Source organism: Lissotriton vulgaris, unplaced genomic scaffold (assembly GCF_964263255.1).
Source record: "Lissotriton vulgaris unplaced genomic scaffold, aLisVul1.2 SCAFFOLD_2790, whole genome shotgun sequence".
NCBI lineage: Eukaryota > Metazoa > Chordata > Amphibia > Caudata > Salamandridae > Lissotriton > Lissotriton vulgaris.
The window spans coordinates 209,465-232,241 of NW_028247499.1; the positions used below are offsets into that span (position 1 = coordinate 209,465).

General features: G+C 40.7%; 1 protein-coding gene across 1 annotated transcript in view; it reads left to right on the top strand.

Moving 5' to 3' along the window:
• The window catches only part of LOC147665160 (sialic acid-binding Ig-like lectin 10), a 197,766-nt gene that overhangs the window by 128,641 nt on the left and 46,348 nt on the right, over positions 1–22,777 (top strand). The window contains exons 4-5 of the mRNA XM_086949716.1: positions 15,484–15,525; positions 22,296–22,559. Of these exons, the coding sequence (XP_086805842.1) occupies positions 15,484–15,525; positions 22,296–22,559 (306 nt within the window). The remainder of the gene's footprint in view (positions 1–15,483; positions 15,526–22,295; positions 22,560–22,777) is intronic.

Sequence of the window (22,777 nt, forward strand, 5' to 3'; positions counted from 1 at the left end):
ATTTGATATTCTGATATCCTATATAAGATCATATCACGGTTTAATATGAATAGAGCATAAGGAAAACTGAAGCAAAACGTTATCGTCATTTATAGATACTACAGCAATACATGTGACAACAGTGACTCACTACCGGATCATAGTACCGGCCTTGGGCCTTCCTGGATTTATTTGGAGGTTCCAAGAAACAATCAAGGTAATTTTAAACTGGACATAAGAAGAACATACTTACTCACATAAGTGAAGCCCTTCCCACATAACTCAACTGGGACTGGCTAAGTGGTGCTAGCAATAAGACACGATGCACTTCTAGCAATATTTATAATGTCAGGTAACCTTATAGTGGAAATAATCGAATAAATATACCCACATAAGTGATTCCCTTTGTTTATAATTCATAATAGACAATATAGGGACCCATTAAATGACAATAGCATGAATACGCGATGCACTTTAGTAATACCAAAATGGCCAACCACCACTTCCCTTGTTTCTCTTTGTAAAAACAACACCAACCGAATAATATAGCTTAGTAACAAATGTTGTTTTGGAAAAATGCATTGCATGAAAAAGTGGGATTGCAAAACAAGTAATTTTGTGTTTCCTTCTAGAACTTGGTCCTGAAGAAGGTTGTCAATTGTTTACCTGTAACCGAAACGCCGCGTCGACCTCTGTTCCTTTGAACTTTTTAACTTGATGCTTATTGTATGTGTTTTTAAATGCCTTTTATGAAATGTCTGATATACCACATGTATGTCTTTTAATGATTTGTTACAATTGTATTAATAATGTGTTTTCTTTTGAATAAATAGACAAAAATATATATATATTTTTCCAAAAACCTATTTTCTGATTTGTTTTTTTAACATTTGTCGAATTGTGTGCATTAATGATATAAACTTACAACTGTTGGTAGTCTACCGAGCACATTACCTGGCCTATGTTTTGTAATTTACCCCTTGGTATCCTATTGAAGGGTGTGATTGGTATTGCTAAATACTGCAAAACGTACAAAAATTACAAGGCATTATTATTCCATTTCCCACCCACCTAGTGGTAAAATCTGTGGGACTTTTTTTGATTTCTAAGCTATCTCCCCTGTCCCAAAGTTGACAGTTAAGGGGGCCTCCTTTATATTTTTTTGATTTCTACCCAGCTAGTTAGCTGAGGAGGTACTTTCTCACGACACACACACCTACATATACCACTACCTAGTGGCACTTGCGCTTTCTGCTACACTATCTTTTCCCATAAATACCCCAATATAGGTACCTATGGAAGGCATTAAAGTACTTACTTATACAGAGGATCACTTCAATAAGATCCTTAATGGCCCCTCGATAAAAAATGTCTCTACAGTCCGGCTGGATAAATCGGACGAAGAGCAGTGGCGTGCTCTCTGGAATTTAAAAAAGAAGGTAGTCAGGGCCAAACTGCACGCAGAATTCCTAGTGGAGTATTGTAAAAAAGGAGTGATTCCCAAAGGTCTACAGGTAGTTAACGAACCTGGTATTTTCATTAACAACAGAAAATTTATAGAAAATTGGACATTAATAGCAAATCGCTGCAGTCGCGATTGGATCATCCTTATTATAGAGACTGCCCAGGAAGTACTAATAGTGGAACGAAAAGAAATAGAGGAAATGGAAATGAAATTAAACACCACAGCACTTCAAGAAGCCAAACAGAAACTGGACGAAATAGAAAAAGACGTGTCCAGTTATAGTGACAATCTATCTAATAAAAAGAGTAATAAACTTCGAAAAGACATTTCTAACTATAATCCAGAACAGGTCTATCCGTATTTACAGAAAGATTTTTACGAGAGAAGTAGGGAAAATCAGCCACAACGGAGACCTTGGCAGAATCAACCTCGCAACTTCCAGAAGAAAGTAAGGTTCTTTGATACCTCATATACGAGCTCAGACTCGAAAGGCGAACAACAGAATGACAATGGCAACACAAAAGAGAGAGAAGCACCTAACACAGCTAGTGCCAGTAGCCTTCCTTTTTTGGATCAGCGCCAACAGAACTTCGGTCCACCGAAAGGAAGGGGCCGAGGGCGAGGGAACTACAGTGCGAAACCCCAGTTCCAACGACGTCCCAACACGCGGAGTCAGAAACATTGGGACTAAATCCCCCCAATAAAGCCCCTATAATAAATCTCTCCAAATACACACTAAATAACCAACAAATCACTCTATTAGAGAAGGGATTAGGATTTGCAGTTGCATCAAACATAGATAGGTATTCATTAGAGAGAGACCTGCAAAGTTTCTTTAGAAAAGTTAGGCTAGCAATGTACTTCGAAGGAAAAGACAAGCACCCCAGTAACAATAAATCAGGTCTTAAAAATAAATCAGTATGGACCCCGAGCATTGCCATGATTCCGAAAGATATTGAAGCGTTCGAGCGCAGCATTGATAAGAGTGTTGATGACTTACTCAAACAGAAACACTGGATCTGTCATAATCTTAGTAAGGAGGAGACTTTGGCTCTACATGAACTACAAAACAACATTGATCTGACCATCAAACCGGCAGACAAAGGGGGTGGCATTGTTGTAATGGACACCCCCGACTATAACACCAGAATGTTGAATTTACTGACTAACAGAGAGCACTATAAATTAGCACACATGGATGAATGGACATCCTTAAAGCTATCCATTTCCAACTTATTGAAACATGCAAGAGATGACAACGTTATCTGTGAAGAGGAATATTCCTTCCTTCTCAACCAAGACCCTATCATCCCAGCCCTCTACGGACTCCCGAAAGTCCACAAGGACATTCAGAATCCCCCAATGAGGCCGATCGTCTCCAGTATCGGGTCCTTGACTGAACCACTCAGTAAGTACGCAGACGTTTTCCTACAACCTCTAGTCACATCTCAAAAAGCGTACACAAAGGACACCACAGATATTATTCAAAAAATAGAAGGTATCGCCTTTGACCCCCATTCTCAATTTCTAGTCACACTAGATATTGAATCAATTTTTACCAATATTCCTCAAAATGCCACAATAGAAGTAGTCACCGCTATGCTTAATCAAGGAGATAGGGACCTCACTACCCATGAACAGTTCATCATCGATTGCATTTCTATAGTATTAAAGAACAACCTTTTTTTATTTAATAGACAACTGTACAGACAAACCAAGGGGACCAGCATGGGGGCCACATGTGCCCCCAGTCTGGCATGTTTGTATGTCTCAAATTTCGAGGAACAACACATTTTCAATATAGTATCACCATTCTACGAGAATGTCTCAATGTGGTCCCGTTATATAGACGATGTCTTTTTCGTCTGGACGGGGCCCATTGAGACACTCAGAGAGTTCATTGCATGGCTCAACCTGGGAGATAATAATCTGAGGTTCACTTCCCACATAGACAACGACAGCTGTGAATACCTCGATCTAATCATTAAGAACACCAATGGATTATTAAACGTAGAATTATTCACCAAACCCACCGACAAAAATACAATGCTCCATCACAAAAGTAATCACCCACCAAGTCAAGTTAACAACATACCGTTTGGGCAATTCTTGAGACTCAAGAGAAACTGCACAACATCCCAAGATTTTGAAAAACATGCCAGCATCCTTAAGACTAAATTTCTGGAACGCGGTTACCCCAAACGCCTCATTAGACACTCATATAAACGCGCCAAATATTACAACAGTGAGAATTTACTCCAACCAAAAGAAAAGAGTGAGCAAACTAATCAACCTATCATTTTTGTAACTAACTACAACTCCATTAGTAATAAACTCAAAAATATTATAAATAGGAATTGGCACCTAGTGACTGATAAACAAAACAACAGATTGCCTAAACCTATGTTTTCCTATAGAAGGAACAGAACCATTAGAAACAGCTTGGTTCATACCTATAGGGAACCCAACACAGCAAGTCAACTCTGCATTGATAATGCACCGATGCCGACAGGTACCTTTCCCTGTTCGGGCTGCATTAACTGCAAAAATATCATTCGTGGAAACACCATTACAATTAAAGATACTGTACTCAAACCAACGAGTTTCATGAACTGTAGAACGAGCAGTGTTATCTATTTAATAAGCTGCCCCTGTAATTTAATCTATATAGGGGAAACTTCAAGAGAAGTCCGAACTAGATTAAACAAACATAGATCCGCTCTTCGGACAAACAGGATTGGTGCCCCTTTAACCGAACATTGGAAAACAGCAAAGCATGAGATTAAAGATCTCCGCTGGTGCTGCCTCGAACATGTCACTCTGGGTACCAGAGGTGGTAACCTGACCCAAAAGAGAAAAAGACGAGAGCAATTCTTTATGTCTAGATGCAATAGTGTCCGCGCTGGTCTGAACAGTAGAGAAGACTGGGAAAGAATAATATAGACATGTGAACAATATGACAGTAAACGTAGTTATTCTGTACCACCTTAAATTTTCTTTTATCATTAAGCGTCATGCTTAGTTATCTCACTATGAAATGTTTTTTTAAATAATATACACATGCTGTTAAACATGGTTTTTTCTTATTATAAATAAAAAGTATACATATAGTGTCCAGTACACATATACCTCGCAGATTTCCCAGTTAATCTTACTAACATTTAACATCTATTCTCAGTCTCTGCAACATAGAATATTTTATTCTTAAGCCTTTGAAACATTTATTCTATCTTCCCATAAATATTTGGCTTACATGCACACATTAATTTACACACAACAATAGGGCTATAGGACACATTATAATGCACTCATTCGTAAAATAGACAACAGTGCCGGCATAGCGTTATTAACTCCGCCCACTCCAGGATAAATTAATATCAAAAATTTCTTTTATTTTATGACACGCATCTGCGTTACATTCCAAAACACCCGAGTTCATTTTTCATTATTTTAATACTAGTAAAGTTACCGCAGTACTACATACACAGTGTATGTCTATAAATAAATAGAAAACATCACGTGACATTATGCTAACGAATCCAGGAAGTGCTCCTGAGTAACGAACATCGTCTCACTTTTGAGATACAACATTAGCGAGTTAATTATCAACTACTCGCACCCTTTGTTGGGACATCCAAAGCAAATAGGACATTTTCATTTGCTTTGTTAATTCGTAACAATTATAATACCACACTCGCCACTCTGCCAATGTTTATAAACAACTACGCGAAAGCACGTGACGTTAGGAAAACCAATCAGGTAGCGTGAAGCTTACCACCCAATTAGCGGCCTCGTACTACAAATACAGACAAAATTATGTCTGTTTCGATACTTTCCCCTGATGACACCGGAGGACGCGCTTTGACCGTAGTAGGAGCAGGGAGGCCGAATTGAAAGCCTCAGGTAAGGAGACCGCGCTGGAACCCTCCCTCGGCAATCTGCTAGTATCTCGTTTCACCAATATACCTATTTGGCGTGGGGTGTATCTGTATCTTTAAACAAAACTCTAACTGAAATCGGATCGGTATATTTCTTAATTAAGCAGTAGGAATACCGAACAATAATACTAATTATAAACGTAATAGAAACAACAGCGAGATTGTAAAAGCGCTCGCACATTGTTTATTGACAATAGACGTTAGACAATAGAAATTTAGGTCGATAATGGAGTGATTAAGCACGCTATTGATGCCAATACCCTCAGTAAAGTGTCCACGTCCATAGAACAAAGGAAGTGAACCGAGTGCTAAAATACAAGCGGGATAATTTTGTTAAGGCCAGCTAGAGTATATGTGCAATAGAAGCCTTTGGCCCTATAACTAAGACTTGCATGACAGGGCCGTTTTACTTGAATATTAAATATGCAGTAGGATAAACTGGGACCCTAACAAAATATTCTTTATTGTTTAATCCTCAAAGACACAGTGGCAGGATAACCCCCACCATGAAATGAAAGTTAAAAGCTGATATACAAGCCTAATGAAAAGCACGTATAATATACACAGCTGCCAGTCATTCAAATCTGGGTGAGTATAATTGAGTAAAAAATTAGCAGACAGTTGACAATCACTCCTTTGTTTACAATAAGCTAATAGATGTATTTATTTTTAGTAAGACAGAAGATTAATGTCGGTGGCTCCTACTACCAGAGCAAGCTCCACTTTTAACAATCTCAAGGTAGTAATTTGATATTCTGATATCCTATATAAGATCATATCACGGTTTAATATGAATAGAGCATAAGGAAAACTGAAGTAAAACGTTATCGTCATTTATAGATACTACAGCAATACATGTGACAACAGTGACTCACTACCGGATCATAGTACCGGCCTTGGGCCTTCCTGGATTTATTTGGAGGTTCCAAGAAACAATCAAGGTAATTTTAAACTGGACATAAGAAGAACATACTTACTCACATAAGTGAAGCCCTTCCCACATAACTCAACTGGGACTGGCTAAGTGGTGCTAGCAATAAGACACGATGCACTTCTAGCAATATTTATAATGTCAGGTAACCTTATAGTGGAAATAATCGAATAAATATACCCACATAAGTGATTCCCTTTGTTTATAATTCATAATAGACAATATAGGGACCCATTAAATGACAATAGCATGAATACGCGATGCACTTTAGTAATACCAAAATGGCCAACCACCACTTCCCTTGTTTCTCTTTGTAAAAACAGCACCAACCGAATAATATAGCTTAGTAACAAATGTTGTTTTGGAAAAATGCATTGCATGAAAAAGTGGGATTGCAAAAAAAGTAATTTTGTGTTTCCTTCTAGAACTTGGTCCTGAAGAAGGTTGTCAATTGTTTACCTGTAACCGAAACGCAGCGTCGACCTCTGTTCCTTTGAACTTTTTAACTTGATGCTTATTGTATGTGTTTTTAAATGCCTTTTATGAAATGTCTGATATACCACATGTATGTCTTTTAATGATTTGTTACAATTGTATTAATAATGTGTTTTCTTTTGAATAAATAGACAAAAATATATATATATTTTTCCAAAAACCTATTTTCTGATTTGTTTTTTTAACATTTGTCGAATTGTGTGCATTAATGATATAAACTTACAACTGTTGGTGGTCTACCGAGCACATTACCTGGCCTATGTTTTGTAATTTACCCCTTGGTATCCTATTGAAGGGTGTGATTGGTATTGCTAAATACTGCAAAACGTACAAAAATTACAAGGCATTATTATTCCATTTCCCACCCACCTAGTGGTAAAATCTGTGGGACTTTTTTGATTTCTAAGCTATCTCCCCTGTCCCAAAGTTGACAGTTAAGGGGGCCTCCTTTATATTTTTTTGTTTTTTGGTTTTTGACTCCCCATGCTAGTACCATGGGACTGCCGGAATAGGGTTTCTTCAAAGCGGAATTTTTTTTCTGTTAAAGCCAGGCGACAGCATTCAAGGACGACATGGCGAGGTATTTGGTATTCCCATACTTGTTCAAACAAGACATCCTCCAATATTTGTAGTGTCTCAGCGTGGGGTAAACTTGTATAAAGACTTTCCACGTCTAATCCGATCAGGATATTCTTCGTGGGGTCAAATGGTAAGTCTTGAAGTACTGTAAGGACCGATTTTGTGTCCTGTAGGTAGGTGTCTGTTGATTGAATCAGTGGTCTCAGGAAGGCATCGGCATATTTTGATAAGGGTTCCAGTATTGATCCTATGCCCGATACTATCAGTCTACCTGGAGGGTGTGTTATGGATTTATGAATCTTTGGTATTGTGTAGAAGTAAGGGGTTACTGGATTCCTACTTTCTAAAAAATCTGCTTCTTTTTTTATTAGCCAGTTGTTGGCAGTTGACTCTTCCACTAGATATGCAATCTCTTTTTTAAGACGATTCGTAGGGTCTTCCGTGATTTTCACATAATTCCTTCTGTCAGATAGTAGGTCGAGACAGACTTCTCTGTAGGTGGTAGTGTTCTGCAACACTATCGCACCCCCCTTGTCCGCTGGTTTCACTGTTATCTCTTTTATGGATGTGAGTTTCTTCAGCGCTTCACTTTCTACTTTGCTGAGGTTGTGAAAAACTTTTATAGTTCTAGGGTCAATTTCATCAATGTCCTTCATTACCACTTTTTCAAAGGCTAACACCTCTACAGGAAGGTTTGCACTGGGGGGAGTGAAGGTAGATTTATTATGTAGACCCGTGTCGGTGGTAGGTAGGTTGGTTATGAGTTTATCTTTGAAGTAGACCTGTAATTTTATTTTTCTTATAAATTCGTTCATTTCACGGGCTAGGAGGAACTTATCCATACTGGGGGTTGGAACAAAAGCTAGTCCTTTTTCCAGGACCTTTCTTTGTATGTCCGTGATCTGAATGTCAGATAGATTTACCACTAAGCTGGTGGTTTGCTCGTTGTTGGTTGGTCCACTGGTCCCATGCTCCTGGTGTGACTCCTGGATGTTTCCAGTGGTTGAGCCCATTGGACTTGTTGTGTTTTTCTTGTTTTTCCTCTTTGTTGACCCCGGCATCTCGATAAAAAAGGCTGCTGTTGTTGTTCTTGTCTTTGTGTATTGTCCCGGGGGATGTCCAGGATGAGTCGTGCGGAGGCGTTCTGGATGCGCTGGAGTCTTTTCTGCAGTCTGGCTGTGGTTCCGGTGTAGAGGGTGTTTCCGTAGTCCAGTTGGCTAGTGACAAGTGCCTGGGTGACCGTCTTCCGGGTTTCGGTGGGGATCCATCGGAAGATCTTTCGGAGCATGCGTAGGATGTTGAAAGATGAGGACGAGACGGCGTTGACTTGTCTGGTCATTGACAGGGAGGAGTCCAGGATGAAGCCCAGGTTGCGTGCGTGGTCCGTTGGTTTGGGTGCGTTGCCTAGGCCCGGGGGCCACCAGGAGTCATCCCAGGCAGATAATGATGATCCAAGGATAAGGTCTTCCTTCTTGTCTGAGTTCAGTTTCAAGCGGCTGTTCTTCATCCACTCGGCTACTTCTTTCATCCCTTCGTGCAGGTTGGTTCTGGCGGTGGCGGGGTCGTTGGTGAGGGAGAGGATCAGCTGGGTGTCGTCGGCGTAGGAGATGATGTTGAGGCTGTGTTGGCGTGCGATGGCTGCGAGGGGGCTCATGTACACGTTAAAGAGGGTGGGGCTGAGTGATGATCCTTGTGATACGCCGCAGATGACTTCGGTGGCCTCAGATCTGAACGGGGGGTGGCGAACTCTCTGGGTTCGTCCGGCAAGGAACGAGATGATCCAGTCCAGTGCCTTCTCTTGGATTCTGACGTTGCTGAGGCGTTGTACTAGGGTGCGGTGGCAGATAGTATTGAACGCTGCGGAGAGGTCCAAGAGGATGAGGGCCGCTGTTTCCCCATTGTCGAGCAGGGTTCGGATGTCGTTGGTGGCTGCGATGAGGGCGGTCTCGCTGCTGTGATTGGCTCGGAAGCAGGACTGAGAGTGGTCGAGGGATCCGTTCGTCTCAAGCAAGGTGGACAGCTGTCTGTTGACGGTCTTCTCGATGACTTTGGCAGGAAACGGGAGAAGCGAGATGGGGCGGTAGTTCTTGAGGTCGGTGGGGTCTGCTGATGGTTTCTTCAGGAGGGCGCTGAGTTCGGCATGTTTCCAGCTCTCGGGGAAGGTGGCGGTGTTGAAGGAGCAGTTGATGAAGTCTCGGAGTTGGGGTGCGATGACGGAGTCGGCCTTGTTGAAGACGTGGTGGGGGCATGGGTCGGTTGGTGATCCGGAGTGGATGGTGTGTGTGTGTGTAAGTACCAGGCAGGCTGCCCTGTTCTTTATCTCTTGGTCTGCTCCTCTCCTGTGCCGACTTCTGACTCTTTTCCACCGTGGCATCCTGTACCTGGTTTCACTTCCCTCATGAGGATAGTACACTGCCCTATAGTCTCTCTATAAATCCCTGGTGCATGCCCTTTCTCTCTTGAGCCTCCATTTGTGCCTCTCTTCCTTGCACAACCTTACCTGTAGCCATCGCTCAGAGGGACGTGCTGACTTGGTTAGTCTGGCTTCACCCTCAAATTCCCTTTCCATCCCCTCCTTGGCTCCCTGGTCAAACCTTGTGGCTTCACCCTTGTTTTCAGTTCCTGGGGGAATGGGCTCCCTTCACCTCCTGAGCTCACGGAATCAATTTTGAGAATCGCCACAAATGTTCCTGACATACTTTTGCGCTTGCCTGATCAGTGACAGTGAAGTCATCAGTGATGTCATTTGAAATGTCATGAGTGATGTTACTGACCATGTCATGAGTGATGTATTATGTGAGGTCATAAGCAGTGCATTGCAGGGGCATGAGTTATAGTTAGCTAAGCTAACTAAAACTACTGAATTTTACTGTTTTTTTATGAATTAAACCTGAGCCTAACTATAACATCTCTGTAAACTTTGATTTTTCTTCAGTAAATTTCTAGGTTTAGAAAAAAAAACATTTCCCAACTTTAATGTCCCAGTAACCTTATGGTTTTTTCAGTGAATTTCAAAGGTTTTTGAAATGCTAATTCTTAACTATAATGTCCCTATAACCTTGTTTTTTTCAGTGAATTTTTAAGTTTTTTAAACTAGTAGTTAGGTTTGCAGAGTAGTGGAGAAAGGGGCTGGGACTCCGACCAGCTCTCAGGAATCCCGCTGTGTAGAACTTACAGGAAGTAACAGGAAGGCTTCTGGACCTCCAAGGTCCCTGAGGAATAAAGTGGACTTCATTCCCCAACCATAAGTGCACCTCGAACCACATTTGCAGAGTGGCAGAGAAAGGGGGCATGGCCTCCGAAGACCTCTTAGCCATTACGTATTCGGGACTTATTGGCGATAACAGGAGAGGTAGTTAGCCCCCAAGGACATCCTTTGGGGCCAACTACTACATCTATTATCTCAAGTAAGTCCCACACTGCAGGATTGCTATGATCTGGTAGGAGGCCACTCCCCCTTTCTCCACCACTCTGCAAACGCACCTCCTGGCACACTACTAGCTTGGGGATTAAATCTCCTTGGTCCTTGAGGGTCCTTGGGGGTCAACTATCTTACCTGTTACCTCAAGTAGGACCCACACAGCTAGATTCCTGAGAGGTCATCAGAGGCAATGCCCCCTTTCTCCACCACTCTGCAAACACGCCTCCTAGCACACTGCTCATTGGGGGAAGCTACCTAATAAGTATAATCAAATATACATAATTGATAGCTAGTTAGTAATTATTTAATTAATGTCCCACAATGTACCCCTACACATTTGTCAACCCACAATTAAAATATAAATAAAACTAATAGTATTACAATGTACATAATTATAAATTAAATAATGAATAAGAAAGTAATTATGAATGGTTAATTAGTTATTACTTAACTTCCAACCCCCATATCCCTGCAAACCCAAAATCCCACACCAAAATTGTGACTAAAATGTAAAGTCATTATACAATTTACATGATTAAATGTCAGTTAAATATTTAAAAATACATTTATATTTAATTGTTAAATAATTATTATGTAATTTTTCCCACCATATGCATACAAACCCAGCAGCTCACCAGCTCACACCTAAAATATAACAAAAAAGATGGTTATTACACAATTTATACAATTAATAATCAAATAAATTATTCATAAATGAATCATTTATTGTTAATACCTTATTACTTAATTAACCACCCTCCCTATACCCCTACACACCTAGCAACCCACTATGACTCTATTAGCAATTAAAATCACTTACAATTCCAAAATATGTTTAAAAATAATATTAACAATAATGCAAAAAATAATACATAAAATTAATATATGAACTAAAACACAGTAAGATAACTAAAAAAACAATATTTTTAAAACTATATTATTCAAAACAATATTACAATATTTTCTGAAAAAGAGACATTCTAGACAAAGATATTACTGCGTCACAATATTTTTGTATCACAATATTTTTTCAATATTTCTGTTCTCTGATAATTACAACGCAATATTGTCCAAATACCAAACAAAGGGTGTATTATTTTTGCAGAGAAGGCTTATATCGGTGCCAAACACACTTTTTTAAAACTCAAAACAATTCTAAAATTGACAAATCTTTTACAAATAAATAACAGATCAGCAATGTTAAATAGTAGAGTTTGCAGAAAATATAAAATCAATATCTATGTTTTCAGGCACATTCTCCCCGTATACCTAGAAATTAGGTTTCAAGAAGTTTTCTGCTTTGCAAACTTAAACGGTTTTGCAGCACATATAGAAAAAGGCAGAAACGAGGATCAATCAATCAATCAATCAGGAATTTAAAAAGCGCACTATTTACCCGTTAGGGTCTCAAGGCACTGGGGGCGGGTGGGGGGCTGCTGCTAGTGGTCGAAGAGCCAGGTCTTGAGCAGTCTTCTGAAGGCCGGGAGGTCTGCGGTCTTTCGTAGGTAGAGGGGGAGGGCGTTCCAGGTTTTGGTGGCGCGATAGGAGAATGAACGGCCCCCGGGGGTGGTTCTGTGGATGCGTGGGAGGATAAATTAAAGCATTTACCCTTGTTGCACCTGCCTAATGTCAACCCTGGGGTGGCGTTACACTCTGACGCATTTCCAGGTTTATGATTTCTCATAAATCTGGGAATGCTTCAGATTCCATGGGTGGTGCGTGGGAACACCCACAGCAACATCCATGGAACACCGCTTTTACCCAGTGTTCTGTGTGAAAGGGGCACATATTTACAATGCCTTGAAAAGACATGTAAAGTGGCATTACATGGCCTTGTAAATGTGGTGGGGCACTTTGCACCCCAGAAAGTCAATAAAATGATTTTCCAGTGGCGTAAAAGTGCTTATAAATGAGGCCTTGCGTCTTTAGCTATAATTTGAGTGGATCTGTTCAAGAAGGATCAGTGGATCAGATCAACAACAGTAATATCTAACTCTCGGGCAGCATACAAAGACGTATCTCTAAATTACACTTAAGAAGGCACTAAGTGGGCTTCCTCAAAGTCCTTACTGCATTATTGGATACTTTTTGTTGAATTCCAAATAAAGCACCAAATGTAGCCTCATTGGGTTTCACTGTTATTGTTTGTCATATGTAGCCAAATTTAATATGAGGGTAACTTGGGTACATTCTAATGAGTAAGGATTCCGATGAGGAATACAGATCAGGATTTAAGGCTCAGATTACTAACCAATGAATTACTCTAATATTGTATTCTTCATCATCGAGGCCTTGCATATCCTCCCTTCCTTCCAATCCTCCCCTACCCTTTTATTTTACGTGGATCATACCTAAAACTGAATTATTTTGTTGCTTTTGTATGACAGAATGTGAAGAAGTGAGAGCTCCTTATCGATGTCAATATTCTGTGGATGTGGTTCAGGGGAAACCTTTTGCTATGCAGTGTGTAATGTTTTTTGTATCAAGGGAGTTAACCTGTTCTATGCACTGAAGCAGAAGCCTCATTCGTAAGGAATGTGACGAGGAAGTCTGCATCCAGTAGTATTGAAGATTAACAATAAGCATTTTGAACATTTACAATAAGACAATCCAGCTGGAATTCTTGGTTGAATAATTGAGGAATTAAATCTTGCACCACTTTCATATTCAGTGAACTTCCCGGCTTCTTTTTAATGTAAGGTAACAAAATAAAGAGGTGTTATTTTAGTTATGTTAGAACCACTGCCTTTCTTAAAGGATCAGAACACCAAAATATAAAAAGCTGTGAGGCGAGCCCGAGGCAGACACTGTCATCTCTCTGATGGCTGATGTTGAGAGTTATAAGCACCATCCAGCAGACTGACTATCTAGAGCATTTGAAGTCCTAGCCCTGTTCTCCTGGTCCTCACATACATCAGTGCCTCCCAATTTGTGATGGACTACAGCACCAATGGTAAAGGTGGACCCAGATGGTTTATGCTTAAACCCCACAGTGCCCAAGATACACACCAATCGGCCTGTCAGCCCACACTTTTCCCAACTTCTGACTGCATAAGAAAAGGGTTGGATGAGAAAGCAAGAGACTCAAATTTGGAACCTGCAGCTGGTGGGTTCCAGGTTTCAGTATCCTTCTTTAACTGTGTACCTACACTGAGAATGAAGCTTTGGAATGGGACATGTGCCCCCAGTCGTAGTAAGAAAAAAAGGAATATTTCACATTTCTTTGTGTGTGTGCATGATAAAGAGAGAATATTTGTGAGAAAGGAAAAGCATCCTAGTTAAAAAAAAAAGATTTCTTTGACTGGCTGCTAGTGCCTCCTCGTATAGCTCCTGTAATATAATCTTTATTCTATGGCCTGCGACTGTAGTCTAAGACTGCATTCTTCAACGTACAGGGTGAAAATTGTTAACATAGGAAGGTATCTAGTAGCCTTCCTCCGTAACTGCCTATTATTATAATATCTAAGTGGATTTGTCAGAAGTTCTATGCTCCAAAACAACATCAACCCCCTCATTTCCTCCCAACTTGAGGTGAGTCAGAATATGCACCAGACGCTCATAGGCCAGCTCAACTGTATATCTTAAAATGTGATAGGCCTACTGTCATTGCTTCTCTTATAGTTCTGCAACAAATGAAATTACCTATTTTAGAGCATCCCAGGTCAATAGCCAAGGAGTAAGCCTGTTTAAAAAATGCTATAATGTGTCTGTAACTTGCATAATTTGAGCAACTTTGATTTAAGCAAATTACACAAAATTACAAATACATTATATGGATATATTTTACTGCATCAGAAAGCAGTATTTTTGAAGAGTGTGATTCATGGTTGGGGGCATCCTGATGGACAAGGGGATGCTTCTCCAAATCCTGAGAAAGCCTGATATTTTGTTTTTTGTTTTTTGAACTAATTAGTTTCCACTATGCTGTCTTAGCTATAGATGTGCCAAGATCCGCCAGAGGTGGTGAGCTAGTCATTCAAATAGGCAGGGATGTCAGTGACATAGACTTTTTATAGATGATGTGTCGGGTTGTGAAGATAGGGTGGGATAGTAAATCCAATGGAATTTCCTCATAGGTTTTGTGGTTACATTTCTATAGGCCCTTGATGAGACATTATGCAGCATATATACTGACCTTAAGGTGAATCTTGGAGGTGGTAGAGTTGGGCATTGCTGTCATCTAGATGCTAGAGTATCAGGGCTTGAAGTTCTGAAGTTACATACTGAGACATACTATCACATTCCATCTGTTCTTTCAAGGGTACTGACCTTAGATATCAGATAAGCTGCTTTGGGAATCTTCATTATTTATGACCTGAAAGAGGAGTAAATATGATTTATCTTATTTTATGGTAAGCCCTTTGTGGTTCAAAAGATATACAGCTATTTATACAACTCAAAAGGTAGAAAGCGTTTTAAAGAGTTCTGAAAAAATATTTGCAGAAAAAAGAGTAAATCTAAGATTATACCTAGACCTTCTTATTCCTAGCATTGATGAGAACAGTGAGTAGAGATACAGAAGGCACCATTATTTATAGCTTAAATCTCACAAATGTGGGCAACTATTTTCACGGTATAGCGTAACTGTAAGAGAAGACCATTAGCTAAAATGGGCTATTAACTATACCAATTTTCACAGCAATCACTTCACTATGGTAAATATGCTCTTTTACAGACCCACCTGATGTGCCCCAGATTTCCATCCACACAACACAAGGTAATGTATTGGCATGCTTCTCATGATTATGATTACATGTTATGTAATAGATGTGTATAGGTATAGCATCATTATTCATACTTTCAATCTGTTTTAGTTGTTTTATCGAGTAGTGCATGTTCTTATTATAGTGTGTCAATGCATTTTTAATTGATAGATCGTATTTACAAAAGACAGTTTGCTTTCACTGTCGCATTAGTTTGCTATTATTATCCAAGTCATATCTGTAAAGTGTGCCAGGGATAGGTATGTACCCCTCTCTCGCTCATCCTTTAGTCTGGAACCCTGCTAAGACTAACAAACTGAGAGGGATGGATTCTGCAGGCACAGGGAATTTTAGCACCCACAAGGGAGTACTTACAACAAGGAGGATGCGGGCAAAGCTGAAGACCAAAAACTGCTAGGAATGAACTGGGTTTGGGGCACTGGGTATGAACTGGGTAAATTATACTGCAGTTAGGCAATTCATCAGTTTTATACAGAAGATACACTCCTGTTAGAAATTGGGTTAGGTACAAGCCCTGGTCAAGAGATAACCACCACCCTAGTCATGGTAAGTCACAAATACTCACTAAGATATCCTGTGCTTACCCTCTGGTAGCTTGGCACAGAGCAGTCAAGAGCGAATGTGTAAAGTATTTGAACAATACTTCAAAAAGTAAAACAGTGAAAACACCACATAAAAGATTAGAAAATAGCTTTTCAATTAATAAATCAATCAAAAACAAAACAACAAATATCCAATAAAAAGAACTTGAGATATGACTTTTAAAAGAATAAACTGTAAAGTAGTGCTTAGAAGCAAAAAGAGCTTACTTGGGATATCTGTTCTTGTTGGACCAGGGGCTTAGTCGATGGTTCAGGCTGACCACGAAGGACCGCGGGCCGGATACTGGTACCCAGTAAGGCCCGCTGAATGAAAGTGCCTTAATTCTGGTTGCGTTGACGAAAATGTAGGGTACAGCCGAAGCAATGAATCAGTGTTGATCCCCCTACATAGGAGATGCATCGATTTTATCCACAAAGCAGAGGTGATTAGGGGTGGGCAAAGAATACTTCTCCTTTTTCGGAGTTCTGAGAGTATTGCCCTCTCTGCCTAGTGTGCAGAGTTCCACAAAACTCTCTGAAGTGACAGGGAGTGAACATAGCAGTGGTAAAGGGCATGGAGTCCTACGGCTAACTCCTCCTCTACTAGGTAATCTCTAATTCATAATCAGTTATACTCAACAACAGAAATAAGGATTCACAACAATAGGTCCAAGAAGTTAATTTCCTTCATCGAAATAAATGTGTCACATAAAATGCCAGTTTGGTCGGCGGTCTTAGGACGGTCAAACCAACATGCTCACTTAAATTTTTCCAACCGGGGCTCTGTTGCGCAGTCGTGCGGAGAGCAGGCACAGGCTCCCTGTCCCTGAGCGAACACCAAACCAGCCCACTCAGACCAATCCTGGTGCTTTTCTCTTGCTGGTTAATAGTATCACCAGCATGAGAGCAGCATCTGAATTGGCGTTGTGGAGTTTGGGAGCCTGTGCAGTGTGCATCAGCCCAGGAGGAGAGGAGCAGAAGAGCACTGAGGCAGTGTCCAGCCGTGGCAGGTAAGTACTCTTTTATTTATTTTTTATTTTCAGAGAGCTTCTGACACAACGTACTGTAATGGTAAATAACTATATAGATGGAAGCAGGCTTCCATGACAGCAGTCTAGTTTAGGATATGGAGCCCCTTGCGGCCAGAGTGAGAGCTCTGAGGCTTCATCTCATGGAGCTGTCCTCAAGTCACCTGGGCAGATTTACTTCATTAGTCAGCGATGCTAGTACAAAATAACAAGTGGTTCAAATGACTGCTTTGACAGACTATTTTGTGAAGAATGTCCTCAGATGCCTTGAGACTCTCGGCTGGGTCAGTACATCCTGCGTGGCAGATGTGAACTGTGGTAATGCAGAATGAACACCTGAAGTGTGTTCTTTGCTGGCACTTCAAATCAGAGCTGGGTTATGCTACAAGACAACATGTTTTGCTGAGTCACGAGGGATCTCCACTTACAGTAAGCTCAGGAAACCGAATACCCTGACCTAAAAGGTTCTCTGTGGCTGGCATGCTGCGAAATGTTCTCAGAACGTAATAGGAGCTGGCAGCATTGGATGTGCTGGTTTTCAACAGTATGGGTGTAGTAGTGTAACGTAATAGCATAACAGGGCCACCTTGAGGTATGGAGTAAGGGGTCCCTGAGATTCCAATATCTCACAGATACTCACAGCTTGGGATTTAAAAAAGTTCCCCTGAAGGGTGTGAGCCACCATGCATGGTAACGGCTGCAGAGACCTGAATTAAACCCCTGCCTACAATACATAGTGACCGCATAGGGCTTTCCCATGTGTTACACCTTAGAAAAGGCCCAGGCTTTACACTCAACAGCACATGTCAGGCTCAGACTTATTGGAAGGCTCATACCTAAAATGGAAATCAGTGAAAGTGTGTGTGAGAGTGTGTCTGCAAGTGTCAATGAGAGTAAAAGTGAGTGTGAATATGAGTTTAAGTGTGATTCAATAAGTGAAGGGGACTACGAGGGCGTGAGTGAAAGCATGTGAGTACCTTAGAAGGAGTGAATGATTGTGGGCTGAGAGGGTATGGAAGTAAGGCAAGGGTCTAGCTATTGATTGTGCAGCAGGTGCAATTGCACCAGGGCCCGAGTCTATGAGTGAAAAGTGGTGAGTGTGTGCTGGTGAGATTGTAAGAGAGAATGAGAACCAGTGAATATGAATATGTGTGTGTTTAAATAACAGTAAGTGAGAGTGAGTATAAGTGAGGCAAATTTAGGAAAAATTAGGTGAACTCCTGGCAACTCTCTACAGCAGGTTGGGTCGAGATACTACTATCGGAATTGTTCTGACCACCGGAGAGACATTGGTTTGAGAGACATCGATTTCCAGCAGCCTTCCTTCCTCTTTCTCCTGTGCCTGCCTGCCCCAACCAGTCCTGCTCTTTGAGGTTGTTTTTTCTCTACGTTTTATGGCTTGGTTTTTCAGTTTATCTGTGGGTCTGCCATTTTGTGCTGAGGTTGTTGGTGACTGTAACTCTGGGTCCTCCATCCGGACTGCCTCGACCGAGTTCTTGATCACTACTTGCCGCTGGTCGCCTGCCTGTCCACTGCTTCTTGATGACCCCCTTTGGATCACCTTCAGCCCTTCAGACATGAACGGCCTCTGCGTGGCTCCCCTTTTTTTACCCCCTCCTTGTGCTCCCCGCATTGTCGAAGCGACCCAATGCAGTGAGTGAATTTTGGCACTGGACTTTGTGACAACGTGACCATAACCGGGTTATTTGCCTGCTTACTCATTTAAAAACACCAATACATTAAATAAGAAAGACACAACGCCAATTTATAACAATACGAAATATTTGTATCTTTTAAATGACACCAAAAGGTTGTAAAGCTAAATAGGCAGCTCTAGATATATAGGGTTGCTAGGAAAAATATAAATGTGATTGCTTAGATGGATAGACAGACAGGCAAACCAATAGAGCTGTGAATATAGGTAGATATATAGACAACAGAGAGATCAATAGAAAGACAGTTACTAAGACAGATCGACACTTAGATAGACAAGTAGGTCGACAGACCGACAAGTAGATAGACAAGGAGATAGACAGACTTGATGATAAACAGACAGTTAGACCGATAGAGCTTTGAAAATAGGCAGATAGAAAGACAGATAAATAAGTAGCTGGGTCGGTAGACAGGCGGACAGTAGATAAACAGCGAGACTGATAGACTGTTATGTTTCATATAGGTACCCTAATATAGGCCCGATAATATCATACACCTTCACCTACATTTTCTTCCTAATACTACACAGTAACAAGCCTTTAGGACTGAACCTTTACCTAGTTCTTGTCCTGGGCACAGAAGGAGGGTTTTACCCTGAACAATAGCATCCTAAAACTTCATCAATAGACTCATACAGTATGAATGAATATTCATAAGAGTTCTTGGAAACCAGGCAGAGGCTACACCACCTGCATAACATCTACGCACAAGGTTAATCCCGTACGTCATCCTCAAATCCAACAATGGCTAATACAAGAAACAAGGGGCAAAGAAACCCTAGATACTTTCTGTATAAATACAGCATGTCTTGCTAGGGTTAGAGGAGGAGACCAAGACTGCCAGGCCGACACACTGACCAGACACGCTGCGGCTCCTACATGCAGACTCTCCAGCTGACAGTGGTCAAACAAATCCCTTGCGGGGTGTCCGAATCGAGACCAAGACGGGGACTCACACTCTTGCTCTTCTGGTAATGGGGTTAGACTAAATCCTAGAGGGATTATTGGTTTCACACCTACCCATATGCTATGTACACTTAAGTACATCTAGATAGGCATCGCAGGAGTACACGCACCTTTATCCTGCATTTTATATTCATGTATGCATTCATGATTATTGCAAGATGGTATAGCTGTCCTATCCTTTTATTTTCACTATACTGCTAATCATATATATCGGCTACTATTTAACGGTTGTTGCAGCAGATCTATTTTACACTAGAAGAACAACTGTGCAATAAATTCGTATTGTAACACGCCCAACTGTTTCTTCTGTGTAACTCTCTGAGACCGTGTAAGTGAGCAGGAGTGACTGAGCAAAAAGTAGTATATTGTTTCCATGATCCTGGGGGATCAGGGTTATGATGTTAAGGGGTTGCCAGAAACTATTGTCTCTCCGATAAGAAGAGATTCTAGTTGCACTGTGAGCTAGCTAAAACAGAAAGGCTATCATTTTTGGTGGGTGTGCTCAGAGTCAGTCAGCCACCAATCCTATAGTTTGTTATCCAAGCGCTCAGCTCCTGTATGGGTAATATAGGAACTACACAACAAGACTTATAGGTTGAAAGCAAAGTAGATTGCAATATACTCAGGAAAAACCTGCTAAAACTGTTTACAAATATAATTGAAGTCTTCCATTAACAGACATACTTTCATGATATAGAAGAGTGCAGATAAGAATGCACTCCATTGAGTGAATATTAAAAAGATGATTACTTCATTTAGGACATTTTCAAATGGGCACAATCTGGTATGCTGTGAAACAACAGCAGTCAGAAAAAGAAACGCCCCTGTAAAGAAATTTACAACAGCATTAGCAGGAGACAGGAACAGATAAAGCTGGAATGTGCCCTGTGCTGACATATGGCAGTTATCACATCAGGCTGTATACAAAAAGGCAACACTGAACAATAAAGTGAAAACAAAACCACTGGCACTGAGGTTAACTACCTTGTGTGCCGATGTGCTCCTTGTGAGAGAGCAAAATGCAGTCATTCAAAGTGAAGTTCACCAGTGGCTGTGGTAGGCTGACCCACTGCCCTATGCTGTATGCTGGAGAGGGAGAAAGCAAAATGCGAATGACACAACAATTGACCAATGGATGAAGCGAGCTGTCTGAAAGCCCATGTAAGTAAGTATATCTTCCTCTGTCCAAGGATAAACTGAGTAGAGAATAAAGTGGAGAATTGATAGCCTGTTAAGCTGTTTACAAATTCCCACTGGACAAAAGTTAGATGGTGATTGGATTTGGTCCGGTAAATCAAGCATATTGATTAATTGATTGAGAAAGAAGAGAACAATGTCAGAAGTGGAAAATTTAACTTCACAATTGTACTTGCTCGAGGGTAGGATATACGTTCTATTAATGAAGTAATCAGAGATGCAAAGGTTAAGCTGGTCACAAAATTAGAGCAAAGGTACTGCGTTTAATTGTTTTAGTGACATCAGAGAGGTAGTCCCCTGTGCATTTTGAGGACATTTTTGGCAGTCACAATTTTGTTACAAAAGTAAGGGTCTGATTTAGAGTTTGGCAGATATATTTCTTTTGAGCTTGGCTTGACTGGTCAACATGGGAAAATTTCAAGGGTGACGACATTGAGAGATTCTTGTTCTTCGAAACTGTTGTTGAAGTAAGATAGTACAAACAGTTGTTCATGCATTTATTGCTTTGTTTTTGCACAGCAGATTATGTTTAACTTTTGATGATTTCAAGAGTGTGGTAGCTTGTTTTAGACAAGAATCAGAAGGTATTCTGCCTCACAATGTTGTATTGCAAAAACCAATGCACAATCTTAAAAATTCGAAGGGCCTCATTTATGAAAAGTGGCAGATCGCTGCGTGAAAACAGCGATGCGTCACTTTTCATTGCGCACTCCTTGCGACACCAATGATGCGTCATATATACAGTATGACGCATCATTGCGCAAGGAGTTATAGATACGTCAGTATTTGTGACGTATCTGTATGGCGCAAAAGTGACGCATTGCTGGAGTGTGTCACAAAAGTGACGCAACTCCAGCAATGTGTCCTTTCACATAGGGCAAGCCCCATGTGAAAGGGCCTGTGTCAATCTTATAGATTTCACTGCGTCACTTCTATGACCTTTTCTTGTGTCAGAACGCCCCCCTGCATACATTATACCTGCCGCAGGTATAATGTAGCACAGGGGTTTACCAAGTGACGCATCTACCTAGATGCGTCACTTTGTAAATATGGTGCAACAAGGCACATTTTTTACGCTTGCGTCAAAAAAAGGTAACGCACCGGCGGTTTAAAAGTGACGCACGGCCTCATAAATGAGGCCCTAGATATCTGCCTAAAGTATCTGCACCATTCTTTAACAGTCTGAACAGCTCTTAACAGATTAACGTCGAAGATAGTTTTACTGCTAAATAATATGTACAATGAAAACCTAATTACATTTGTTTTACATATTTCACAGATATACCAATGACAATATCTAATGGATCCTCAGTGGAAGTGCTAGAAGGCTCTAACTGCACTCTGCAATGCACTGTGGACAGTAACCCACTTTCAAATCTCACCTGGATCAGGGGAAAGAACTCCGTGATAGAATCAGTCCTCTCTTCCAAAAGCCTTGAATTGATCTTTCCTAATGTAACTTCCCGCGATGATGGTGCCTACCATTGTGAAGCCGTCAATGAACATGGGCAGAAAAAGAACTGGATCAAAGTCACTGTGGAGTGTAAGTATAAATTCTTTATAAATACCAATCTGATGCCGATTTACTATTCAAAATGTCTTCCTTTAGGATTGACATTCTATCTTTCTTGTACAATAAAAGTGTATCTTAATATCATTATAGTTTTTTTCAAACTCCAACTCGGCTACTGAGATCAGTAATTCTAAAAATGATTAGCAAATTTGTTTCAAACATGTCAGTAACTTACCAGCCTTGGAAAT